Raw genomic sequence first — 27,643 nt, 5'->3', positions numbered from 1 at the left:
AGCATACTCTAAGACCACGTGCTAAGTGTGCCATGGACACAACTTATTGGCACACAGCTGGGCGCTAATCGTGGCATAATAACATCCCTAGTTGTAGGATACATTTACATAAATAAAGCACCATAAATATTAAAGCATGTCCAATATGTTTACGATTAGTATTTAGTGGATCATCGTGTTGTCAGGTTTGGCTGCCATGGTGGATCATGGAAGAAATGACTTAAACACCTCTGGTTTATACATTCGCTAGGCGAAGCCTGGTAAATAGTCCAGCAGAAACAGATGATTTAGTTAGAGGAAGTTTATAAAGTTTAGGCAAAAACGAAGCGTTTCTACCACTAGATAGAGGCATTTCGTGAGTAGTTTGGTGTTCTTGGGTAGTTGTGGGCCGCGGAGGGCAAAAAAAAAACGATGACAACAAAATAAGTTATATTACCTGAAAAATCCCAAGGGCAGATTTCCAATCCACAGGTTTATCAAGATGTTCTGGGGTTTGTTTAAATGGGACATCAACATAAAGTAATGAACTTTCTCTTTGGCCTGGTGGTACCCCCAAAAATAAAACTCTTGTTTTTAAATCTTTTGTTGGTGCATTTGAGGAAACTGCTTCATTTGGATGAGTGATAGAAATATTTTCCAAAGGTACAAATGTAAAGTTTTGAGGAATTTTATTAACAAATTGTACATGCATTTTGCGAGATGCGCGTACAGATCTTCGAATGTCTTGCCAAGAAGATTTTGGAGTATCCGCATGTTTACCGGACATTTGTTCTTTTTCGAAAGATAACATTGTTGTACCTAAATCAGTTGTTGCAACACTGGCTTCACTTCCTTCAGTGACTACTTGATAAGAAGATGCCATTTCATTCAACAACAATTGGATGCCAGAATGTTGGCTTATACTACTATTATTAACAAGGCATTTTAGCAGTTTAAATCCTTTATCAGTTTAAATTTTTTTTTATACTAAATTTAATTATAAGAAACATGTTTTATTAAATTACATAAATGTAAATAAAAGGTATGGTTGTTTGGCATAAATAACTTTTAGAATACAGAGAACATTTTAAATCATCTTTTTTAACTATTATTAGTTAATATTTATTAGGGCTGCCATATGAACCTAACATGTAATCATTAAACGAACATATTTGTATTCTTCCTGGGCTAGTCTGCAATACACTATGTGGTTCGAATTTAAGTAATTAGTATTGAAAAACTATATTACAGGCGATTATATTAATCCAGTAAACCATGTACATAAATGTACAGAGTTTGCCTTTTAAGACCTTAATATATAACAGAACAACTATAGAAAGACCACAGGTTAAAGCATGGCAAGTGTACTCTTATTTTTTTTTAACAAACCCAACATGCACCCAAAAGGTCAAATATACACCCGCTTTTCCAATATGTTAACAAGCGGGGTGCACCTTTGACTTTTAATGGAACCAGACACTCATTTATTTTGGCCGTGCACCTCTGCCATACATTTCAGATGGGTAGAAGGCAGGTTAAGCCATTTGTAAAAATAAATGTTCTCATAGTGACTAGGGATGTTCAAAGGAGAATATTGAATCCTTGGATTCGAATCCAAATCAGATTAGTAACTAATTCTGTCATTAATTTTGAGTAATGGGAATCGATATCATTTAATGTTTTGCCGCCGATTGTTGCGCCAAGTGTACATACAGAAGCAACAAGTTTAGATAAAGCCTGTCGCTAAGGCGAGACATTACTAGTGCTTGCTTTAAATGTAGCCTTGTAGTGCAGTGTCAGCGTTTTTTCGGGTGATCAATTACTGGCATCTTGCAAAAACCTTCGCCTTATAATAAGTCTCAATCAAGAATTGGGCGAGCGACTAACGTATAACGAAGTGCAGAGTTCGCAACATTTCAGTAACGTTCCCTGTAAAATTTGCTGGCCTAGGACAAAACGTGCCACAGGGTTACTTAAAGTCAAACTTAGGCCAATATTCAGCGAGGTTGTTAACAATGTAATTGTCAGGCATTGGTTATGGCAGTACTAACGTTGTATTCCTTGCAGCACATTATTTGACTGCATACCAGGTCATGTTAGTCAAAAAAGTATAACTAAAACACAACATTGTTTTAAAAAAAACAGGGCCACTTGCTTAAGAGTTCATTATGTAGTGTTGCATTGTACTCACTATACTGGCAAAATATTAGGTTTTGGCAACAAACTGGACATGTATCACAGTTTACACAACTGCTTCAAACAACAGTTGTAAAGAATGTTAAACATTTTGGGAGAAATATTTTTTTATAATATTATACACATGTCAGCGAATTGTTTTGTGATTTATTGCTGTGACTGTGGGCGTTGAAGGGTATATTAAAATTTATCCCTCCTCCAAACAAAATTAAGGTTAAATCATTTAATAAAAATATACTAGGATACAACATTCTGGATTCGTTATTCAAGATTTGAAATCTAAAGTTCTAGAATCCCAAGGGACTCTACTTTGAACATTCCTAGTGGTGATTATAATTTTTATTTTTTTTAAAATTAGGCATAACATGATTTTCGCTTATAGATTAAGTAGTCATGGGAGCAAAAGTATAATATTTGACAGACCCAAACCCATTTGTTAACAAATAAAAGACCCTGAACAAAAATAGGCACTGGTCTATAAACCTACCACAATCCACTTTTTTATTTGGGTTAGTGTTAAGGTTGGTTCACACTAGATGCGTCAGGCGTTAACAAAAAACGTTTTTTAAAAAATGCTTTTGGTTGGGGAAAGTTGAACTAATTTAACTTTGACGCTTTCAGTTAGAAGCGAGGAAATTTGCAGTTAAAGCTGGTTTGGCTAGGTCAAGTCCAGGTTGGAAAGTAAGGGGATTTATGCCCAGCGCAGTTTTCCGCTCAGCCGCGGTCATAGCCGCGCAATTTATGTAAAATCAACGTATAATGTGGCCAGCCACGAAAAATCGTTCAAACGCGCAAAACTTGAGTCGCGCTAACGGTTTTCAGTATATTACTCCATTTTTAGCCGTGAAAATTTATTTTAAGCTGCAAAATCCAAAGTTTCCAATCTGGGGTTAAGTCGTATTATTGGAGCTGGTCTAGAAACCTGCCACAGCGTTCAAACAATTATTAAACCAATGCACAATATTTGGGCTAGTGTTTGAGTGTGGGTGGGCCAGTCTGGAAAGTATGGAAGATTTTAAACAGATCTTGCGGGTGAACGGCTGAAAAAATCCGGGTGGCCGAGGTGCACTTTTAAATTTCCGGTGCAATTGTATTGCATATATTGCACTATAAACGTATGCCGCACAAGCGTTTTACATATTCGGGTGCAGTTCAGATTTTTGTTCTTAATCCAGATGTTTTCTTCGAACCAATTCCATGTCGCGGGTGTGACTGGTGACCTCGACGTGACCCCCCCAGTGTGGCGAATCGGGGTGTTTAGTTAGGGGTAAGAAGGCTGCTGGCTCTGAAGACGAGAGCCGACGGCTACCTAGTCTCTTACAAGTTCTTAATCCGACTCCAAAGGAGCAAGCCGCTAGAATACCTGTCCTTAAATTCTTGTACTCTCTAGGCAAAGACACTTCACTCAGTATGATGTTGCCCGTCGAGTATATTAACAAATCTCAGAAACACACGATAAACGGAGCGGTGATTCAAGCAGCTATTAGTAAGACGTATATCATAGAATAGCTTGCGAAACGATCAAAGCGCACGATTCGGCGTTAGGTCACGCTTCAGTGGACAACGGTCACGTGTATAGTGATACTTATTTTGTATAATTTTCCATTTTAGAAGGATGAGCCGGTCCCCAAATTTTGAAATTTAAAGTTTGGTAAACGGCTTGTGCCTTCTTCTGTACAATATTTTCTCGTTGTGGTAGGATTAAGACGAGCGCCGAACCCCAAAACCAAAGAGATTATAATCTCTTTGCCCAAAACCAATCTCGGCACGCCAAGTTCGCCCAGGTTAAAAATTTGTTCCAGGCCGGATTATATTCTTAAATTTGCCGCTGGTCTAGAATTCTATCGCAGAGTTGAAACAATTATTACCAGAGTTGAAACAATTATTATTAGGAAGCAACGCACAATTTTTGGATTAGTGTTTGGGTGGGTTAAGTATTATTATTTAATAATTTTGCTTAACCTAACCAAACCCAAACACTATTCCTTGATGTAGGATTCTCGACCAGCGCCGCCGTTGCTATTTAAAAAGGGCAAAAATGCATAATATTAACTGGTTTGAATGCAATTTTAAATAAGTTGTCCAAAAAAATGGGAAAATCTTAAATTTAAAACAAGAAAAATTAAAATTAACAACTTTTGTATAATTTAATGGTATTTGGTAAATAACTCCATTGCACGTGTCTGAACCCCATAATTTTATTTTTTGCGAAAATACCCTACTTCCCCCTACAAAGTACACTTTTCCCCGTAGGTATTCCCTACCCCCTACTTTAGGCGAATATACCCTACCGTAGGGTATTATCCCTACGAGTGGCAGCACACAGTGGTATGCGGTATTTTTTTGTTTTGTTTTTTTTGCATAACTTTCTACGCTCAAAAGTGATGGAGCGCCCAATGTTTTTATCAGCCACAAAACAGGAATGTACCACATTTAAAGTAAACGTTTCTACCACTAGATAGAGGCATTTCGTGAGTAGTTTGGTGTTCTTGGGTAGTTGTGGGCCGCGGAGGGCCGTACATTAATTGCCAAAAAAAAAACACAAGTTGGAAAAAAAAAAAAAGTTGTTGTGACTAAAGGCCCGTTTACATTACAGCTGCACTGAGCTGCGCTGGGCGTGAAATTGTTTTCACTACAGCTGCGCTGAGCCGAACTGGGCGTAAAAATCGCCCCAAAGCGTGACTTTAAGCTAGCTGCAGCTGCTGCACGTGGCTTGAGTTTAGCAAAGCGTGAAACGCTCGCCACAATAGAGTTTAAATGGAAATTACGCTTTGCTCAGCTCGGTGCAGCTGTAGTGTAAACGGGCCTTTAGAATTATATTGTTTCAGCGTGGTTCAGGCCCGCGTGTCTGTCAAACTATATTTTTTTACCAACTTGAACTATGGTAACGCAAAATTTTCCGCGCTTAGTGCGTTTATTTTTTGTTTTATAGTATGTTTTACAATTTACATTATGGCTTTGGCAGTGTTCTCAGTATTAGGACGCCACGTAATATTTTCCTTTTTCTTGGCGTCCACAACCATGGGCGCCCGCACGGGGGGGTCTAGTTGGCAATATTTGAATCCTTTTATATGCCACATGCGACGCGTCACCTATCCTTTTAATTGAAGTTTTGCCAATTTAAACAAAAAACAATTGTTTTTGCGATTCGCGCGTTTAAACTGAACTTTAGCTTTCGTATTTGCGTTCGAGAACAACAGATGTTTCTAAAAAACGATTGTTTTGTATGACTCCAACTAAAAACAAATATCCTAGATCTGCCCCTGCTTTGTCGTATAGTGGTTTTATGTATAGTGGGCCTTCAATAGCTCTGAAAAGACGACTTTGGGCCGCGACCAAACAAGTTTGCCGACCACTGATTTATACATTAAATCTTTTGTTCATTTTAGGTCTTATTGTGTGTTCCCGTTCCCAACCTGGGGGTCGCAAAGGTTTGTTTGGAGGGTCGCCGTGTAGTATTTGATAATTTAAAAAACTATGAACTAAAAACTATGAAAGTTTAGCAGCTTGAAGGCTAAAGGAAAATTCCAGTCTAAAAATTATGTTTAAAAATTATGTTTCATTAAGTGCAATAGACCAGAGGCGTAGCTAGGGGGGTGCCGGGGGTACATATGTCCCCGGGCGCCAAGGTAGAGGGGCGCCAAAATGAGGCTTACAAATTTTTCACAACAAGGGTAAAAAACCGACCACAAGCAAGATAACACCAGCGGCTATGGCAGACGTCATCTGATACGCCACCCACACCCAGACAGATGCTGTTACCAGCCATCACAGCAGCCAAGATACTGATTCTGCGTGCAGCTGGTTTCGTCTAACTTAGTGGTTCTTAACCTTTAGCCTATTAAACCGCGCCCCCCTTGGTATTTGTCCTGCGCTTTGCGCCCCCTACGAAAAGCAATTCGGTATTTTGGAATTACATATTAGTTGGACAACATAAAAAAGAGTAAATGTGTATCGTTGGTCGCACGTAGCGCGAAAAAGTTCTGTTAAACATGCGATGGTACTCACAGCAGAGATTTTGTGCTAAATACAACTGTCAACAAAACAGGAAAAAAAACAAGAAAATAAACGAGAACTTTTTTGAAGTTTCAATCGTTAATTTGGGCAAAAAACGGAGTTTGTAGAGACGTAATAGTGGAGCCCAACCCAATTGCACAACTATACCGTATAATTGTTCCGACTAAACATAGCCCTAATCGGTCGTAAAAGTAGCAATTATAGTCCAACAACTGAAACACTATTAAAAATTAGTAGCAAAGATCGCAAATCGCAAATCCATGAACTATGTCTTCAGTCACCTACACGTGTAATTTTAATGTAAAGTACCGTATAGGACATCATAAAAATCAGAATGAACACAAAACTAAACCATTAAAATCACTGTAAAAGCCAAGACTCATTTCGTGATGATTTAAGCCAAGCTGCTGTATAACAGGCCAAAACAAAACACTCGATCTGGGGATTGAGGTGGACCGACGAATCAGGCGACGCAAGAGAATGCCTGGAGAACTGGCAAGAGATGCAGTGGTCTTTATCAGAATAAGAAATTGTGCGCGTTATGAAGAATGTTTTTGATCGGCTTCATTATGAGATGTCAACACGTTTTTTCACGACTAAAAGACCTGAACAATAAATTTGGATATTTGCTGGACGTTAAAGACTGTTCTATCTGACACAAATGGGGATGCAATGCGTCGAAATTGTGCAGATGTTGCAAATTTTTACGACACGAACATCAATGGCAACGATCTTTTCATCTTTTCATTGAAATTGGTGATTGCTGAATGCTGCTCAGTAACTGAACTGAAGCGCTACCAAAAACTCCTTTGGAGTTTCTTGGTTTTATTGAGTTTTTTGGAGATGACGTATTTCCGAATCTGCGAATTCCGCTACAAATTCTGTTAACAATAGCAGTTTCAATTGCAAGCGGTAGGCGGTCGTTCAGCAGATTGAAACTTATTTTGTCTTATCTGCGTGCATCAATGGGACAGGATCGTCTCAGTAATCTTGCTATTCTTAGCGTTGAACGAGAAACATTGGAAACAACCAGGGACGTGCAGTCAGGGGAGGCAGGTGAGGCACTGCCTCACCTGTCCACATCTGGCAAAGCAAAATATATATCAAGCAAAAGTTAAATCTACGCTTCTATACCTAAATCGTGCTTTATTTTTTTCTTCTATTTCTGTTGCGTTATTCTTATCAAGCGTCCACCCGGTCAAAATCGTTAAAATACGCTAAGTGAGGCAGCCCCAAGCCGTGCCTCTCTTCAGATCACAGAAGTGCTATACACTGCATTATGTGTGCCTTTTTCTTTCGCAAATTCTCTCGGAAAACATGATGAACGATTTAGCTATGATTTGAGGCATGCCTCAATTGTGACGTCCCAGCTATAAAACCTTTCTTCGTCCAGCTTGAATGCCCGCATAGTACGTGTACATTGACTTCTTGTAGTGTAAAGCTCTAATGTTGAAGTCATAATTAAAGGCAGACCTGTTGCAAATTTTAAAAGTTTTGCATCAGACGACTGGACAAAAAAAATAACACGCAACTTTCAAAGACATTGGTAAAAAAGGAGTGGATGTGTGGCTGTCATAGGCGTAGCCAGGGGGGCCATGGCCACCAAAAAATTTATAAATATTGTATTCTTAATAATAATTTGTTTTGTAGCTTTTATGAGCAGTACCACAACAGTCGATAACAGGCTTGCCACGCTATCAAACGTCATGCACTGTTACGTCATAAAAGATGTAGTCATTACTACGTTTGATGTAGTTTTACTACTTTTTAATCATTTTGTTCTTGCTCTCTGAATATTTTTTGAGTTTTTTATGATTTTTATTAGTACGATACCGTTTTTGTGGTTGTTAAACAAAAAAGTGACTCGAAAAATTTTGTGCCTCACCATCTAGCAACCTCACCGCACGTCACTGGAAACAACAGATTTCGATGACGTGATTAACCAGTTTGCGACAGTGAAATCAAGAAAAATAATCTATAGTTGTAAATCATTCATGTTTGACAGTGACTAGGTGAGTCATACGTGTAGTTTGCATAACCAAAACGCTTCTTCTTTAAATACATTGTTCTACAAAAATTTGAACTGTTTTCCATATAATTAGGAACGGTATGTTATGTTAATTCAATAAAAAATGTGATTAAACATGAAAGAGGGGGCGCCAAATTTATAGTTTCGCTACGCCTCTGCAATAGACCAGTCGTCGTTATGACGTTACCATTACACTTGTTTTCAATTTAGAGCATTGCTTCTTATTCAGTGCGCCATTCTAACTTCTAAGTGATTCGACTTTATTGAATATAATGGCTTTGGTATTTTTATTGAGGTAGCAATTTGTTCTACAAAAAATAAAAAAGCGATGTAAAACAAATAAGTGGGAACACACAATAAGACCTAAAAAGCAACAATACCTAAAGCAGAAAAATCTATAAAATCATAGCAATAGGCCTAAGACCAACGATATAATACAGCCAAATACGCAGTAATATTCCTTACTGCATATGATCAAAATGGTCAGAATAAAACCTAAATCTGTCGGAATAAGGCCTAAATTCATCGAAATAAGGCCTAAATCCATCGGAAGAAAGCCTAAATGGCCAAAATAACGCCCTAACCTGGTTATGGGGCGATCTGGAGCAATCGGCCTGGCATCGGCCGTTTTGGTGACTACGTTTGGACGCCCTAGCCTGACCGGTGCCGTCAGGGCGCCGCTGTTTTGGCACCGGATTTTTGGTTCTGTTTGGGGTTATTGGTGGGTAATGAGTGGGGTTAGAAAATGGGTTAGTGTTGAAATTATTAGGGGAGTTAGTGATGTACTTAGGGGTGGTATTTGGGTTAGTTAAAGTGTTGTTTAGGGCTGATTCTGACCTTTTAGGTCCTATTCCGACGGATTTAGGACTTATTCCAATTTAGACGGTCCGAATACCATTAGGTATTAGTCCTATTTTCACCTTATTTCGAATTGTGTTTTATTCTGACGTTGGTCTTGTTCATTTTTGTTACTTTCGCCGTATCTGTGTATGAATATGCAAAAAGAATAGATATTTTGTAAAAAGAGATCTCTAGTTGTATTTTACTTTTTGTTCTCCTTTTGGACGATGAAAATAAGGTAGGCCTTATATTTTAATCGTGTTAAAATATTTTTCCCTTATACAGGAATGTTTACCCATTGTTAAGTAACAATTTAGCAATAGCTAGTTTGTATATGTGGTTTATAATTTATTTACTGCGGTATTTTTATACAATAAAAGACGTTTGTATATTTCCAGTGCATCAAGAAGTAACCTACTTGTGCTATGTCGTTTAAAGCTGCTGGAGATGGCCCATGTCGCAACCTACCAGAACAAGGTATATACTGTACATACTTTTAATATTTTGATACCAATATCTACCAACAAAAAATCCAACGTAGGTATTTAGCTCGAAATACAGCTAAACCATGTTTTTAGTAAAATACTCAACATGCGGTTTTGTCGACGATCAGATGTTTAACCACTGTCAAACAACCCACCGAATGTGGCAAATCTTTGACGAATTTAGAAAGAGCAATCAGTTTTGTGACGTGGTTCTCAGAGCGGCTGATGGGCGGCTTTTTCCAGCCCACAGATTACTTCTGTGTACTTGCGGCCCCTACTTTGCGTGAGTTACACATACAACGAACGAGGGGTCTGCAATCTATAGCCCTAGGGCTTATTTAAGCAGCAAAAAGTCTGTTTTTTAATAAAAAATAGCAATTTTATTAGTTGATATATCATAGTTATAAATATCCAAAAAATATCTTGAAAGTTTATTTTTAATAATTTTGCCTAGTTCATCGTATGACATCATTTGTATCGGATCGCGTGGCCGTACTTTTTGTTCAAAATATCGGGTATCGGCATCGGAGTGATGTAGGCTACGTACGGGACACCCCTTTAGCTATACCAGCTACACCTTACCTGCACATGGGTATACAAGTACTGGTCTATTGGGAAGTGGAAATAACAGTTTACATCCGAGCTAAATTAAATCAATTTCTCTTTTTAATTTTCTTTTATTTTTTTAACTTTTAAAGTCGTGTTTATCTATTAGACACTTTTAACTACATTATATATGCGAAAACAAGGTTTGCATCTTTGTTTCCAAAAAAGGTTGCCGACCCCTCGGTTAAGTTTTTGGAGTAATGCAAGTGTTTTATAGAGTGTCTTTACTGATTTTAGCAGTAATTCTCAAATTGTGTTCTATTTGTTAGTTTCTAATTGTGTGCCTGTAGCCTATACTCAAGTGTGTGTGGAACTTTTGTTTATTTTGGAAAATGACTTACAAATAGGCATAGGCTAGTCATGTAGACAAAAATGCGAGATCTGTATAAACTCCATTAATAGAGTAGATATTTAAAAATTAAAAAAAGTTTGACACCCACTTAATTATGGACTTACGTTCTTACAACATTCTAATTCGAATGACAAATACTTTTTTCACAATAATTAATTATAATTGTTTCTTTAGGCTACTTAAATTGTTTGTAACGATAGCCTCATTTTAACGTCGCAAAACAAGAAGGCCAAGATACCTACTGCGCAAATGTACAAATAAAATCGAGTGGAAAAGAGACTGGGCAAATTTTTCTCAAAGCAAAAAAAAATTCTCACATTGATCAATACAAAGGATATTTATCAATGTGTTTTTTGCAAAAAGTTGTGAAGGCCATTGAGTCAGGAAGCTATAGGCTAGATCAGGGGTCCGCAAATACGGGGTCGCGATCCCAATTTGGGTCGCGGGACCATTCAGTTTGGGTCGCGAAAGCCTTATTAATAGAGGCCTATATTTTGTGCTTGTTAATAGAGGCCTATATTTTAAGTTTTCTAATTGTTTCCATTAGAACACTGAATTGTATACAAGATAGCCGTCTTACTTTGAGCGCGACTAAAATTGTCACGCGAAATATATACACTAAGCCCCGTAAAAAGTCGTGAGTGTTCGTTCGATCCAGGTGATGGCAAAGAGCGCTTGCAATCCAACACTATTTTGGCCATTACCACACCAAACTGATCTGCTTACCGCAATCTGGGTTTACTTCTTATATATTTTTTAAAAAAACTCTCTTTCATTTTTTATCCCGTTTCTGTAACCAAAGCGTCGTAAGCACGTTGTTCTCTTCGTTACATCGTGTTTTAAAACAGGGGTCGGCAACCTTCGGCCCGCAGGCCGGATCCGGCCCTCCAATGAAAATCATCCCACCCGCAAACTCTTTCACAAACTGTACACAAGGCCAGCATATGCTCAATATTTTTAACTGTTTTAACTATACGAAACTGCACACAATTTTTCCCCGTGCGTATCAAATTTGAATTACAGGCGTTTTGATGTAGTCTTCTCAGACCAAAGGTGACGTGCGCATGACAACTATAAGTAGGAAGTTTTTCGTAGCATGAAACCCTCTAAAATCAATTTTTTCCAAATTAATTCGCTGATGTATTATTTAATGATAAACATTAACAAAAAGAGCATAAGAAATATGTTCGTATTTTATTTCGTGTGTGGAAAATGCGTTACGTCTCCTTGTACACTCTAAAAAAAGTTGAATGAAATTTGAATCAATTTTGCTCCCGCTCTTTCAAAGATTGAACTGGATTGAATCTTTTAATTTATTCATTTCTTTGAATGATTATAAAGAATCGATTATATTTATTTGAACTATATTTGAATCAATCAGTTCACTTATTTTTAAATGATTATAATGTTCAGTTTACACCTTTTTCATTTAACCTTAAAAATCTTTAAATCAGTCGTATTCATTGTTGCTTTCACTTTATTAACGAAATCAAGCAGCACAGGTTACAAAATTACATGTTACAGGGCAGATGACAGAGCATGTACAGAGCACATAGCTTTCATGCTGAGGCAGTGTACCTCAAAAAAGTTGTAAAATGCTGCAAGTTTAGCATAATACTTAACGTTAAAAACCCAAAATGCTGCAAATGTTTTTTGAAATGCTTCAAGAAAATCTGAGCCCACTGGTACAGGAGTATTGTCTAATATTAAAAAGTAATTATCTGGATTGTAAACTGGACCCAACGCAACCAAAAATGGTTGTGTCAAGTAGTTTTGTTTTCCATTCATGTACTGTTCAATACTGCAGTTTTCCTGAAAACAAGTGTTTTATTGCATATTTCACAATATGCAATTTAAATACATTGTCAAAACACGAACATACCCCATTAAAGACAATCACAGAATGGTGTCCTTTAAGTCCCTTCATATTTAGTGGTGGCAGAAGTGATTGTAGAGCCATAACTGCTGCTAAATTTTAAATCTACAGAAATAGTTTGGGGGACATTATACTTACTGTCTGAGTATCTCTCCAATTGAGACATGGTCAATGCTTTTTTCATTGAATGGTTAATAAATTTTTGTGCAAGACATGAAAAAACAGTTTTCATGTTTTTTGCACAAGGCTTAAACTTGAAATAATCCATTAAGATCTGTTGAACACAAACAGCAAATGTAAAGCAAATAACTATGAAATATATCATTTTATCACTTACAAGTTCTCCATAATTAACATCAATAAATCTTGGCTATTTTTTCAAGATAGAAGTAATGGAAAGATAGTCATTTTCAATATCCAGGCGCCTATATTCAAAACATACATCTATTGCACAGTATATCAAAGGAAATGATTCTGTTTTTTGTCCCCCAATTGGAGGTGCCTAGGGGTGCAGCCTCATAAACCTCTACATATCACCTTCATACCACTCTACGCCATGTCTGAAAATTTGAAAGTTCTACGATGTTCACTTTTTCTATAATGCTCTGGACAAAAATCGGTCTGAAACATGCCATAGCAAACCATAGCAAACCATAGCAAACCATAGCAAACCATAGCAAACCATAGCAAACCACAGCAAACCATAGCAAACCATAGCAAACCATAGTAAACCATATGAAACCAAAAAAAAAAAACGGCAAAAACAAGATATGTCCCGAAAATAAATTTTCGGCCCATATAATTAAAATGCAAGTCGAACGAGCCTAGTTTTGGACGTGCCACTTCGCACAATGAAAGTCTCACGCGCGGGACAATAAAGCGCAGCAGGCGTCCAATCGCTTCGTCACTTCACAAGCTGGACAAAGCAAGCGAATATGAACAAATTCTGTATGAAAGTTTTTCTGCTGCTAGATGGCAGTCGTTAGCTACAACGAGTTAAAACGCAATATTTCAGGTATTTGCCCTCAAGCAAAGGCCCCTGGGGGTGCAGCCTCATAAACTTCTACAAAGCACCTACATACCACTCTACGCCATGTCTGAAAATTTGAAGGTTCTACGATGTATACTTTTTCTATAAAGCTTCGGACAAAAATCGGTCTGAAACATGCCATAGGAAACCATAGGAAACCATAGGAAACCATAGGAAACCATAGGAAACCATAGGAAACCATAGGAAACCATAGGAAACCAAAAAAGAATAGCGGGAAAAACAAGATATGTCCCGAAAATAAATTTTCGGCTCATGTAATAACGGCAAAAACAAGATATGTCCCGAAAATAAATTTTCGGCCCATATAAAGATAACGGCAAAAACAAAATATGTCCCGAAAATAAATTTTTTACCGATATAATACGAGGAAAAAACAAGATATGTCCCGAAAATAAATTTTCAGCCGATATAATTACGGTCAGCCGCGAAAAATCGCTTAAACAAGCAAAAGTTACGTCGCGCTAACGGATTTCAGTATAGTACTCCATTTTCAGCCGTGCAAATTGTACAAATAACGTTATTTCAGCCGCGCAAATGTTATTACAGCCGCACAATTTCAAGCTGCAAAATCGTCTCCTTTTGTTGCAAACTTACTGTGCTTGTTTCGTGCTGATGAAAATTTTCCAAAATAAAAAAGTTCGAACGGTTCTTTTAAAGGTTGATCACTGGAATAAAACATACCGAAACGTAGCATGGGGCCACAAACAATAAATGACTTCGGGTCTGGATTCGCATTACCCTATGATCTACTATCCTATTAAATCTGTGTTGTTTTTTCATCCTCATTACAATATGGTAAATTACGCAAATGATTTTGTTTTTTAACTCAAGCAACAGAACTGTGTCAAGTTGGTGCACAACGTAGTTTTATTTAAAGGTTAAGTTTCTCAATGGTGCGACGGAAATGTTTGGAAAATCAGAAACCGCGCGGTCACATTACGGTTCGCTAATAAAAATGTGCATATTTTTCGACTGTGGATGAAACTCTTTTTACGTTTGTTAAAAGGCATAATTTTAAAATATCCCCACAGATGCGGGATTTAGTTTTTCAGGCGCGTAAAACTGCAAAATTAAAAATTGCGGAATACAATACCAGTACACCCGATCCGTCAGAAATCAGTGCAGTTCTAAGCGAAAAGGTCTACGACAATCAGTGCATTCAAAGGATCAAAAAGTCCGACTTTTAGACTTTGAGGTCTTGGACAATGCACTAATTTGCATTAACAAATGTGCATAAGAAGATTAAGTTAAACAATATTTGACCCAACCAAACCCAAACGCTAACCAGCGCCCTAACCAAATAATGTGCGATAATTTAATAATTATAACGCTTCAGGCCCCAATACCTCAATTTGTGACGTAATAATCTTAAATACAATGGACGAGAAACCATCCGAGTTTGGGCTTTTTTCCCCAGCATTTAAAGGATTATTAAAATAACGCACATTATTTGGGTTAGGATTCGGGATAGCGTTAGGGTTTAGGTGGGTCAAGTGTTATTAATCCTATCTCACAATTTTTGTTATCTTTTCTGAACTTTTAATGAATATTTTTAATTTATCTTTGCCGGGAGTTTACCTAAAGGTCCAAATCAGTGCATTGCCAGGACCTCAAGGTCTTAAAGTCTAGACTTTTCTGCCATTGGATGCCCTGATTGTCGTAGACCTTTTTGCTTAGAAATGCACTGATTTCTAACGGATCGGGTGACCAGTACGCCTTTTATTGGAACCTTTAAAGCATAAATAGCCTATACATATTACAGAAGTGACAATATATAAGCGAAGATTATTAAGATTAATGAATTTATTTAAGATAGGTTTTAAGGTTTAACCTGACTACCCCAACAACACACTTTTTGTGTTATATTGCCCTCGTTATGGATCTAGAGAAAGGTTAGGGGGGCATGACCCAAATAACATATATTTCGCTAACTTCATTTTGTTGAAGAACAAGAAAATCAATTGCTTAAACTTGTTTTTTCCTGATCCACTGTTGCATTACTGTTGGAAATGTTGCCACATTTTTTAAGTAACACTATTAATTATTTCTAAGTAACACTACTCAATTATTACTATATGAGCTTTGATATTTTTTCGGACCCGGATTCCAAGAATTATGTTGTTTTTTCTACTATCGAAGGTTTTAAAAATAATCACACTTTTGGCTGATTCTCATTGAACTTGTGGTTTGTTACGTGTATATATTCTCGCACTGCTTATTTGAGCTTGTAGTGATCTTCTATTCTATTGACTTTATTTTGACGCACGAATAATTTTGAACGTTTTGAATTACTCTTTATTCATGTATAACACTTTATGTTGAAAATGAATAAAGAGTTATTCGAAACGTTCAAAATGATACCTACTTCTCTATGGGCTTTGGTATTCTTATTAAATCCGGGTTTTGTTAATGATAGCACAACAAAACACAGAAAAGTTTATACTTAAAAGAAAATAAACTGTTAAGACCTTTTTTGTGTGATTTGCTTTTGCAAAAAAAATACTTGCATTTTTTTGAAAAAGTCCAAATCAAAATGCTTGCATGTGTCCTTTTTCATATAGCATTCATTTTTATAGTTTTTAGTGGACCAGCAATAAGGTTCTCCTAACTTCAGTTTGGATTCCCCCGATTTTGAAAATATTACTTTGCTTTCTTAAAAAAATCATCTTGCAAATTAAAACCTTTAACAAATTGCTCAACAAATCTAAATTTTGTATAAAAAGGTAGCAATAAAGTGGTATAAAAGTGGCTTTAAAATTATACAATCCTGCTGTTAGTTCTCCTGGGGGGGGGTTAAATCTTTTGCAGTGCTCTCCATCAGCTCTGCTAAGCAAAACTTAAAAAAGCATTTGATGTAGCCACCCTTGCATATCAACAAAACAAACAAATTATTCAAATCACCATAAACATCCTAAATCAATTTAGCACAGTTAGTTATAAGCAGTATAGTTGTTTGACATTTCCATGGTGTTATTATGTTGAAATGCAGAAGTAAAATAAGTTGACGTATGTTTGCCACTGTAAAGTAAAACTGCATTAGGGCCTTTAACAATCCATTAACATCTTTACAATGGCAAATGTACTGAACAAAATTAAAGTATAACAGAAACAGAGAGTCCATCCATCGTGTGCCTCAATCATCCCGTACGTATAGGCTAGCTGTTTTGTGTTTTATATCAAGCAAACCCACTAGTTCAATCACAAAACATTTTGCAGTTCCATAATCGCCCCTCGGACTGTATACCGAAAAATGATAAGAAAGTATTGAATGTCATTGTTCTATTTAGTAAAAATACATTTTTATTGGCTAGCGCATAACTTGTTTACCTCAACTGACTAAGTGTCAGTTAACTGTTGATAATAAAAAAGAGTTACATTTTTGAATCAGCTTCTTAAGTTCATCCTGAAACAAAATAAATATAAAGATGAACAATATTTTTTATTAAATTGTGTTGCGTTTCGTGTAATTTTTAATTTTAAACATTTTTTGCAATATTAGGACGATATTTAGCGGAAGGTGGAAAACTGCGGAAAAGGAAATCGAAATACCAGGGATAAACAGTAAAATGATGCAGATGTTGTTGTCATTTATATACACGAGGGAGGTAAATACAAGTCAATCGAACTAAATGTGTCAGGCATTTATATTTGCTACACTCCCGATTTAAAGCATTCGCGCTATCATTTAAACTACTTCTAACCGAAAGTTTTTATTTGATTTACAACACTAAAAATATATTGCAACATTTTTAAAACGCTAAAATTGAAGTGTTTACAAGACAGTTATCGGTGCAAAATGTACAAGACACAAAGGAATTACTGATTATTTCCAGCCACCTGGATTTTGACGACCTTGCTAATGAATGCATAAGGCGTATATTGGAAAACATAAACGGTCGCAATTGTTTAAAGTTTTGGATATTTGCAAGGTTTGTATGCAAGAGAGGAATGTTTAACCATAGAACATTGTTTCAAACAATGGAAATGTTTGCTTTTAAAAAAAATGACTGCATTATTAACGAGACCGGAAATCGTTCCCGAAAACCTAACAATGTTATTTAATGATAAATTAATGTAATTATTTAAATATGATACACTATTATCTCTTTACATATATTAATCGACAGTTGTCTATCAACTAAAATCGGAGTATTTGCAGAACATATCGCTGTCAAAAACTGGCAATGGCTGCTCTAAAATATTCTTTAAAAAACATCGATGATGTGGTGCAAAATCAAGCAATATGGAATTTGCCTTGCGACGATTTTATAAGTCTTCTGAATGCAAATGAACTTAATATTTCCGATGAAAAATTTGCATTTGAAATTGGAGTAAGGTAATCTCGGCAAGAGTAACGGTATTATAAGCACTATTGTTTTAGCTATTATTTTAAACAACTGTGGTTAACATTTCACGATATTGTATGTTCTTTATTACAAAAGCATGTTCATTAAAAGAAACACAAGCTGATTAGCACATCACAACGCATCCGCGCTACCTTTGTGTCGACACAAAAGCAAAAGGCGATAAAATTCAAATGAACATAACGAAAACACTCAATATTCAGAACTGGGTTCAGGATTTTTATGGATATGGGGGGCTTTCTGCTAGTGAAAGGCCTATTAATTTCCTATAAAAAATCAGCTATGGCATTACAAAAAAACGTCATTACGCGACGTCATAAATAAGTAATAGTAAGAAGTGTACGTTGTTGAAGTTAATTCGCGCAAAGCGCAACAAATTTTGCGTTTATTAAGTTTTAGGCGGCGAAAACTTTGACGTTATAGAAGAAGACCTAACCAAACGATCAGCAATATTGACTTCACTGCAAAATTGCTACAGCGAACAAATGTAGAAAATCGCGAGTGCAAAAATATGTCTTTTATTTTTATCTGGCTTAAAAATAAAGTGGATAGGTGTTACACACGATACAGTGGCCATATTGTAAAGACGTTATAAATTTGCGCAAACAGACAAACGGCCTTAACTAGGTAATTTGTCAGATCTGTAGAGAGTCTAATTCCACACAGCTGCAGTGCTAGGTTGTGAATCAGGGCTCGACAACCTTTGACTGGTTGTGGGCCAAAACCAAACTAAAAAAGCGGACTGTAATTCATTTTATTTAACAATTTTGTTGTTGAACTGTTTAGTTTTCAGGCAACTTATGTTAACAGTTTCGCAATTGAAAATGGGTAAAGTCAAAGTTTGTTTTGTTTGAAATTTCAGTCCATATGGCAATATCCAGCATTATATATAATGTAAAGTTGTATAGTAAAATATACTTACCATTTTATTTATTTTTTATGTAATTTGAATAGGCCTGATAAACTCTCGATTTACATGGCTGTTCTTGTTATTAGACAAAATGAACTCGTGCGCAGATTTTTTTTACATTTACGTGGTGAAAATACCAAAAAAAAGGGGAATGGTGTGGGGCTAGAGTTCGTTAGTTTGTAATATATTTGTTTATTTCGGTTGGTTAAAGGGCGATTTAATGTTTTTTTGCAACAGGTTCAACAGCATGATGCTATTCGTCTGTCTTATATCAAAACCAACTACAAGTGTTTTGGGGCAGTTAATTGTTCGGGATAACGTTCAATATTTTTTAGTTTAAAGCATACATCAACATAACATTTTATTAATATGCAATTTTTCTGTTTAGTTTTCACAATTCGTTTAGTGTAGGTTTTAAATTAAACAAACGCATTTTAAATTTCCGCTTTTTACTTATTACTTTATACTTTTAACGAGGTATGTTATGCATCTCTTGGTTTTTTAAATGCCTATAATTATTTCCCAAATTAAAACCCCAAAACATGTATACCTATAAATTACGACATGCTTACGCAACACCACAATTATTATTTCAAACAACTGTGTTATGAAAGTGTTGTACCGTAGTACCGTATCATTCAACGAAAGAGACACACACATATTATGTGTTTAAGCATAGATCATAGATCGACAGATTCAGGAGTCTGCGATCGCTTTTGGGTGTACTATAATGATACGGAAGCCGTAATCGTTGGTCAAAAAGCAGCCGAGGTGCTAGATAACAGTTGTTAATAAACAGATATATGTGTGTGTCTTTTATTGAATGATGCGGTACTGTAGATCCCCTTCAATGTGAAGTTGCTTTTATTAACAGAATGTAGCAAGCATTTGGCGATGTTTTTTTCTCGACTCGCTTCTCTCTAAACCTGTGTAGCTCAGTTGGTATAGCTACGGTCCCGTTATGACCGAAGGTCGTGAGTTCGAACCTCACTGCAGGCTAGTTGTTTTTCTAGCCTGCCCTGCTTGCATTATAGATCGACAGATTCGGGTAGTCTGCGATGGCTTTTCGGTGTACTAAGTTCAAGATGGTTCACATAAACAAGCCCTATTCGAGTATGAATCGAAGGTTCATGACTAGGGCTATTTTTATTTTGACTTAAATTTTTTTTTACTTTATTTTTATCAAATTTTGACTTTATTCTGACCTAACGAAATTGCTTATAAGTAGAGGCCACAGTTCTTGCTTGAATTGATACCAGTTACCCAAACATAATATTTTGACGATTTCAGACCCAAACGTAACATTCTGTCGAAAAGTGACGCTTTAGGTTTGGGATTGAGGAAATTTGCCGTTAACGCCGGCAACGCTTTAAGTGTAAACTGGACGTCACTAACGTTTTGCACCAGACACTTCGTTTGCAAAATTAGGCCCTTCTCTGGGAAACAGCTCTAGGCCTACAGTACCCTTAATCCGGCCCTGGGTTTAATTCTGTCGCAGTTCCTGATTTACAATGCTTCCACGACGATTTTGTACAAAAATTACTCTCAAGAAACACAAAAACTTTGTCAAGAGCCATGATTTGACAAGTTTTGACTTTATTTTGAATTTTGATTTTATTTTGACCTATAAACTTCTTAGAAACAGTACCCTAGGTGCTGAAAACAACTTTATTCTTTGATTCGTGGACAGATGAGGTTCTTCAACAATTTTGACTTTAATGACTTTTGCAGGCCCTGTTCATGACACTTTAGAGACACTTCAAAATGTGCCCACCGCATTTAATATTACAATACAGATTTTAAATTACGCAAAATGCACACTTTAAATTAGTAATAGTTTAGCTGTAAACTTAACATAAACGATCCCGAACGTAACGTTTTGTGGACAAGTGGTAGAGCGAGAAATGAATATAACAACCATGTATTATTGTTCGTCTTTTTTAGATGGATTGTTTATGATTTTGCCAACCGTCGTGAATTAATCAGTAAAATTCTTCCCTGTGTTCGTTGGGGCCTAATGGACATGCATTATATTTCGAAGGTCGCTCTGCAAAGCAAGTTGGTGTCTGCTTGCTCGATAAGTCTGTATGTACTATAGTTTAGGCTTTGTTATATGGTTCAAGGCAGTCGTATACCCTTTTCTTCGCAGTGGTTTTATGAAAACAGTACTGGAGGCAAAAGAGAAAGATGTAGCTAGTGGTAAAACGACGTTTTCAGCCACGCCGTTGGGACAAAATATGACAACTTGCAGTATCACTTACAGTCACAGATATCCCCGAAGTATCGTTGTTGTGATTGGTGGTTGGTGCGGCAACATGCCAACTAATTCAACTGAGGTCTACGAACCACGAAGTAAACTTTGGAACTTAACAACACACATATTTCCAGGGTTGTTAAGGGTAAGTAACATTCCTTGAATATAAATAACACCCCAAATAGGTCGAGTAAATCGAAATTATCTTAACGAAGATGTTTCAATGCGCACTAGTACTCTATGGAGAAACCTCTTCCTTGAGAAGATGTTGATTCACCCACCCTATTAGACTTAACATGAGCAAACTAGACGGGGTTGCGGTTGTTGTATATTTTGTCATGGGGTATTTTTCAGGGCCTTATTTTCATGGGTGATTCAATAATTGGGTCATTATAAATATATTTATCTACCAGGTTGGTTTTTGTATTATTATTTATTATACTTTGGTTTATTCGTTTTACGCTTTGCATTAAGTTGTACTTTCCCTTGTCTTGTTTCTGCAAGCAAAAACAAATATGGGCCAAAAATTTCCTGCCTTCACTTCTGACGTAGATGCCAATATTTTTACAAAACAAAATTGCCTATTGACCCCCCCCCCCCCAAAACAAAAAAAAACTTATTACCCCCCTATTATTAAAAAACATGCAGTCCATTAAAAAAATGTGTTTGATTTCCCCGAAACCAAAGATAAACGATAAACAAAATCGCAGCATTCTCCACCCGGGAGTAAATGTTTCATTACCAAAACAATATTTAATTTTTTTTTTCAAACGCCCTTAAAAAAATGCTACCCCAACCCTTAAACCACAAAAAAAAACACAAAAATCTACAACATTTTTTTTTATCTAAGTTCAAATCAATTATTTGTATTAATTTCCCACAAAACCACCCGATTGTTGGGTTGTCCACCCCTGAAAAACAAACAAGGGATTCGAAGTATCATTTTTATGGTTTACTAGCGATTTGATTCACATATTATAGCATATTAGCAAAACTACAAAAGGAAGGCATATTGCTAGATATTACTGTCGCTAGGTAGGCGTAGAGAGCTTCAAATAACTTAACGTCACAATATTTTATAGCGAAAAAACAGAACCCGCTCATAATTTTGAACCTATAAACCCAATTAACATAATAAAAATAAATTTTAAAGATGAAAGCCGAATATGTCAAGTTTTAAACTTTAACGTTATGAGTACCAGATTATAGACCCTAAAAACTATTTGAGGCGCAATTAACAAAATCCGTTTTTTAAAAACGAACAATGAACACGGTATAATCAATTGAAAACACATCATTTAACTGCTTGTTTGCGCACTGTTTCGCGTGACAACAACAAGTTTCTTAAAAAATTGAAAACGTTATGACGTTTCCGGTCTTTTTAAACCACTATATTGTTTATTTGAGATTATGTAAAAAATATGGCCACCCTAGTAATTAGTATTCCACGACCGATTTTGTTTAGTTTACATGTGAATATAAAAATCATTTTATTATCTTCATTGTATAAATAGTTGATTCGTTTTACAAAATTATATAGTCAAAATATTTTGCAAATTTCAAACTTTACATATCCTTCTTAAAACGATTTTAGTCTAGAATTTATTAGACTGTTTCTTATTGTATTCCGTATTTGTTTATTCAGATAAAAATTTAGATTGCGCACACAATTTCAAGGTGACGTTTTAAATTCCAAAGAACTGGGTATACTGCGAAATTTAAAGACTGATGGAAACATATTAAACCGTTTTTATAATTGCATATTAACATCCGATGGCCAGGGAGACGTTAAGGTTTTGTATGCATATTTGTTTGGCATACTGGCTTCTGGCGTTTTAAAGCAAAATGCAACGCTTGGACGTTATCTGTTTCGCTGCAATCTAAGTGCCCCTTTGTCGCTTATTAGCGCGAGACAGCCCCCACATCTTTGTACTTTTAACCTATTATGGCTATCAAAAATTGTAGTCCAAAAAGCTGTACACAATGTTAAAGTTGCAGCACTACACACTGACACTTATTAATCTTGTCCAAAATTCGACTTTGAGATAACTTATGCCAAGCCTTTGCGTCTAAAATGTTAATCCTGGTAATGAAGATTGTAATGTTTCTTTGAAGTGTGTGTTTTGGTTAAAGTTAAAATATTTTTCTCTGTATATTTATAAAATATTTAGTGCAGTTGTTGTAAGATTGCGGCAAACTCGTTTAGTTTTTTTAAAACAAAATAACAGGCTTAACCCGTTAGATAGGCTCTGTTTCGTTAGGAATTTTTTATTACAAGGGCTGATTTATACCAGGTTTTGTCGTTAAACCTGTTGGTGCCTAACGAAATTTCTAGGACCACAAAAAATTTGTGACATTACATTCAAAGACTAAATTCGTTTTATATTTGCCCATTATATTCTACCAATGCAAGCGAAAAGTTTTACAGTTTTTGTGTAATAAATTTTTCCAGTTAAAATACAAAATTTTACTTCTTTCTAATCCTTGCGAATAATTATTTTTTTAATTTTTTTATTTATTTATTTTTTTTTTTTAATCAAAGAACCAAAATGAACTTTTTATTATGTGCAACAGATTATGTACGTTGTTGTGTAATCGCAAGCTCGTGAAAGGTTCTGGTTTCTTTCGAATAAGCGTAGCCTAATTCCTTTCGTTTAGCATGTTTCACTATTCATTACGTATTATCGTACCCTGTCTACATTGGAGGTCACTAGAACCACATCACTGCAATTTGTACGCGACAATAAACATATATCTGATTGCGTTACGGGGTGTCTGTTTCGGGAGGCCAGGCAACAGTTTCAATATAATACAGCCAACAAAAGATTATTTCATTCCGCAACAAAGCAGTAGAAAATACTCTCCAGACTGCAGCTGCGATATACGCTTCATACGCTTGTGCGCCTAACTGTGACATAAAGCCAGGGCTGCCACTCTAATTTTTCATTTTTCCCTACCACACATGCCAGTTTTACCCTACGTTTTCCCTATGCTGTGTCTGGGTGATCTAGGGCAGGGGTTGGCAACCTTTCGTACTCAGTATGCCAGTTTATGAACAATGTCAAAATATCAACAACTCGCGTGTCAAACAATTTTCTATGTTTAGTTTTGCACTGGCAATCAGGGCTGCGCAATCGGTTAAAAACAACCCGAGTCCGACTCCGGCCGAATATGCGATTTCATCGAGTCCCGAGTCCGGCTCCGACTCTACAGCCTGTCTTTCACTAATTTACGTGACTTAAACAAGATGGATATTCCGCAATCCACTTTTAGGGCTCATGGAAAATATTCTACCAGCATATGCTATTCCACCTTAGCAATTTACAGTTTGCTGCCTTATCAGTTAGCCTGTCTTTCACCAATTTACGTAACTTAAACAAGATGGATATTCCGTAATCCACTTTTAGGGCTCATGGAAAATATTCCACCAGCATATGCTATTCCACCTTAGCAATTTACAGTTTGCTGCCTTATCAGTTTCGAAATTTGGTACTGCGCATGCGCACACGTCCGCCCCGAGTGTGACTCCGTAGCCCTACTGTGGTGTGACATCTAATTTATTTTGGAATATACTTCGATGCTTTCAGCCGATACCTAGTAGTGTTAACTATTACTTTCGCTTTCGGTTGGTTTCTCAGTCGCACAAAAACACCCGTGCTTACTTTAATGTATAGAAGTGGTTCTCAACCTTTTTAGCATACAGACCGGTAAAACTTTAAATCAAATTTTGCGGACTGGTTGACCTTCAAAAATTAAAATCAACCTAAAAAAAAATGTCAAAAGTATGCAACTTAAAAGCAAATAACGGAAACTTTAATGTAATGAGCAATTTGCTGCTGTCTTTTTGATATCATACGTGTTATACGTGGTTCTATTGAAGTTTTTCAAGTCCGGACTTGACTTAAACGAGTTGTAGCCTAATTTTAAACAGATGGGCACATGTGACGTATGACAAAGTCCAATGTAGATCGTTCACAATGCTGCAAATTACCGAAACTGGCGAATTACGTAACTGAAGTTTTAAATTTGATGGACAAGCTTTTAACATCTCGCATTTCGCAATTGAGATATAAGATTGAAATATATATTGCGGACCGGCACTAAAGTTGATGCGGACCGGCGATTGAGAACCACTGATGTAGAATGCCCTGCTTTAACGCGGCCACTTTTAGGGCATTGTGACGTAGTACGAACGGTTAGTCGTAAACAACAAGTGTAACGTCCACAAAAAATAATGTTAAATACAATAGTTAAGACACTTATTCATGACATGAACTGAAATTATGTGCAACCATTTAGTTAGCGCTAGTGATATAATAATATTTTTAATGATGTGGTAGTGTAATGGTTGCTTTTTCTTAAGGTGGATATAACGGTCGTGTTAAATCATTTGGCGTGCCCTGAAAAATCATCCCGCGTGCCAGGGGTTACCGACCCCTCTAGGGGCCTATATTATAGGGATCTAGGGGCCCTATAACGACTGTATTGACGTAAATGGGCTAAACAACAAAATAGGAAGAGCCAACTTGCCTGGCAACCAAGGGCGTATCCAGAAATTCAAAAAGGGTGGGTTCCGAACCCCCACCCCCCTGGATACGCCACTGCTGGCAACCCGTTGCCGTACTTCAATTTTGAAGTTATTTTCTTTAATTTTCCATTTTTAGAAAGTTCGGTAAACTGCTAGTGCCTTCTTCTGCAGAATATTTTCTCATTGTGGTAGGATTTAGACCAGCGCTGAAGTTTTCCCATCCGTATTGAACTTTAAAATTCGCACTACTCTAACCGGATAACCGGATTACCAAAATTACAATATGATTTATTGCTAAAGCCGTTTACAGTACTTCGCAAACGAACTTTAAAATTTTCACTACTGTAAAACGGCTTTAGCAATAAATTGTGTGATAATTTTGCAGATCCGGTTACAGTAGTACTAAGTTTGGTAAACGGGCGAGCCGGGCAAATAGCCTGTTCCAACAAAATAGGAAATAGACAAAAACAGTACAAATCAATTAGACGTCTTAAATCAATCGCCGAATATAACGAAAGACATGAATGAGTTATTGATGTCTAACTGCGTAGAGTACAAAACGCTGGATGACAGATATTTGCTATGACATTTTGATAGGAGTACCCAAACTCTAACCCGCACCCTAACCCAAATTCCTTGTGGTAGGATTGTAGACCAGCGCCCAATTTTCCCCGCAGGTATTACCTACTCCCTACTTTAGGCGAAAATACCCTACCGTAGGGAAATATCCCTACAAGTGGCAGCCTTGCATAAAGCAGGGTCGGCAACCTTTTTGCACTGCGGACCGGTTAAAAACTAAAATTTTGTCGCGGACCGGCCTTAAAAAACAACCAATTTTTAGTAAAGAAAATTTATCACAACTTTTTTAATGCGAATTTTAAGCTTGTAGACTTTAAGTACGACAGATAAAAGTTTTCTAGGGAACATTCAATTGATAGATTGACCTAAAAGGCAACAATACCTAAAGTAGAAAATTGTATAAAACCATAGTATTAAGACCAACGACTTAGAACAGCAAATTACGCAGTAATATACGGGACCGAAAAATATCGAAATCGTCTGAACAAGACCTAAATCTGCCGGAATACGTCCAAAATTATTCCGAAAAAGGCCTAAATTGCTAAAATAACACCTGAAACTGTAGGTAGTTGGCATGTTGGGGGTAGTGAGTCTTGCATCGGCCGCTTCGGTGTCTACGTTGGAGTCTACGTTCCCCCCTAGTTTCACCGGCGCCGTAAGGGTGCCGCTGTTTTGCCACCGGATTTGTGGTCCTGTTTGGGGTCATTGGTGGGTAGCTAATGGGTGGGGTTAGACCAGGGGTCGGCAACCTTTTTCTAGTCGCGGGCCAAAACCAAACTCAGAAAGGTCTCTGCGGGCCGCACAAAATGTTAACTAATAATTGTGTTATTAACATGTTAGAAATGTGAATCAGGCAGGCCTCGGATCGTTTTTGCACTTAAAAACGTGTTTAATTACATTTAAGGAGGCAGTAAAGTGTTGACGCAAAGCGCGAAAAAAGCGTTTGTTTGGTTTAAAATTAGAGTTCACACGTCGTCATCCGTGCAACAAATGAAAAGTGTAATAAAACTACTTTGATGGAACGCAATAACACTTCATCTATAGCTCAGTGTTTGTTAACCATTTGGGTCAAAGTAGACCTGGCGAGCGAAGCGAGCGCGATTGTTTTTGTTGTATACGGGCATTTCTTTTAAATTTCTTGCAAGTTTTCATACATTGCCGAAAATGAAAAATAAATAAAATGTTAAAAAACATATGTCCAATATTTTAGAATAAGTATGTTTTCCGTTTTTCCGCGACGCACTTGGCAACCTTCCACGGCGCAACGGTAATAAAGCTAATCTAGTTCAAAAGACAGCATCAAAACGTAAACAAACCGGACGTAGAATGGTCATTCGTGCAAAGCGCGAATTTTTCGCTCTTACGTAGTTAAAATAGTCAAAAAGTATGTGAAATAGACTCGTTTCTAATTTATCAAAGAGGCGGCGGGCCGGATCAATTTCATCGACGGGCCGTAGGTTGCCGAACCCTGGGTTAGACGATGGGTTAGGGTTGAAATTGTTAGGGAAGTTAGGAATGGTGTTTGGGGTGAAGTAAAGTGTTGTTTAGGCCTGATTCTGAGTTTTTTTAGGTCTTAT

At 36.7% G+C, this 27,643-nt stretch overlaps 2 protein-coding genes across 3 annotated transcripts in view; one reads left to right on the top strand and one right to left on the bottom strand.

Moving 5' to 3' along the window:
- The window catches only part of LOC146168241 (dipeptidyl peptidase 9-like), an 89,323-nt gene extending 85,676 nt beyond the window's left edge, over positions 1-3,647 (bottom strand). The window contains exon 1 of one of the 2 annotated variants that reach the window (XM_083388825.1): positions 437-3,647. In XM_083388825.1, the coding sequence (XP_083244951.1) occupies positions 437-862 (426 nt within the window). In that variant the 5' untranslated portion in view covers positions 863-3,647. The remainder of the gene's footprint in view (positions 1-436) is intronic. The other variant, XM_083388835.1, reaches the window with a different exon arrangement.
- Positions 3,648-7,157: 3,510 nt separating this feature from the next.
- The window catches only part of LOC146168240 (uncharacterized), a 32,618-nt gene continuing 12,132 nt past the window's right edge, over positions 7,158-27,643 (top strand). Inside the window, exons 1-5 of the mRNA XM_083386238.1 lie at positions 7,158-7,248; positions 9,640-9,829; positions 16,931-17,036; positions 20,396-20,400; positions 20,855-21,104. Coding sequence (XP_083242364.1) covers positions 7,158-7,248; positions 9,640-9,829; positions 16,931-17,036; positions 20,396-20,400; positions 20,855-21,104 — 642 coding nt within the window. The remainder of the gene's footprint in view (positions 7,249-9,639; positions 9,830-16,930; positions 17,037-20,395; positions 20,401-20,854; positions 21,105-27,643) is intronic.

Source organism: Ascidiella aspersa, chromosome 1 (genome assembly GCF_963924565.1).
Source record: "Ascidiella aspersa chromosome 1, kaAscAspe10.2, whole genome shotgun sequence".
Lineage (NCBI taxonomy): Eukaryota > Metazoa > Chordata > Ascidiacea > Phlebobranchia > Ascidiidae > Ascidiella > Ascidiella aspersa.
The sequence above is the reverse complement of the archived record's forward strand: the minus strand, read 5'-3'. Positions and strand labels throughout refer to the sequence as shown.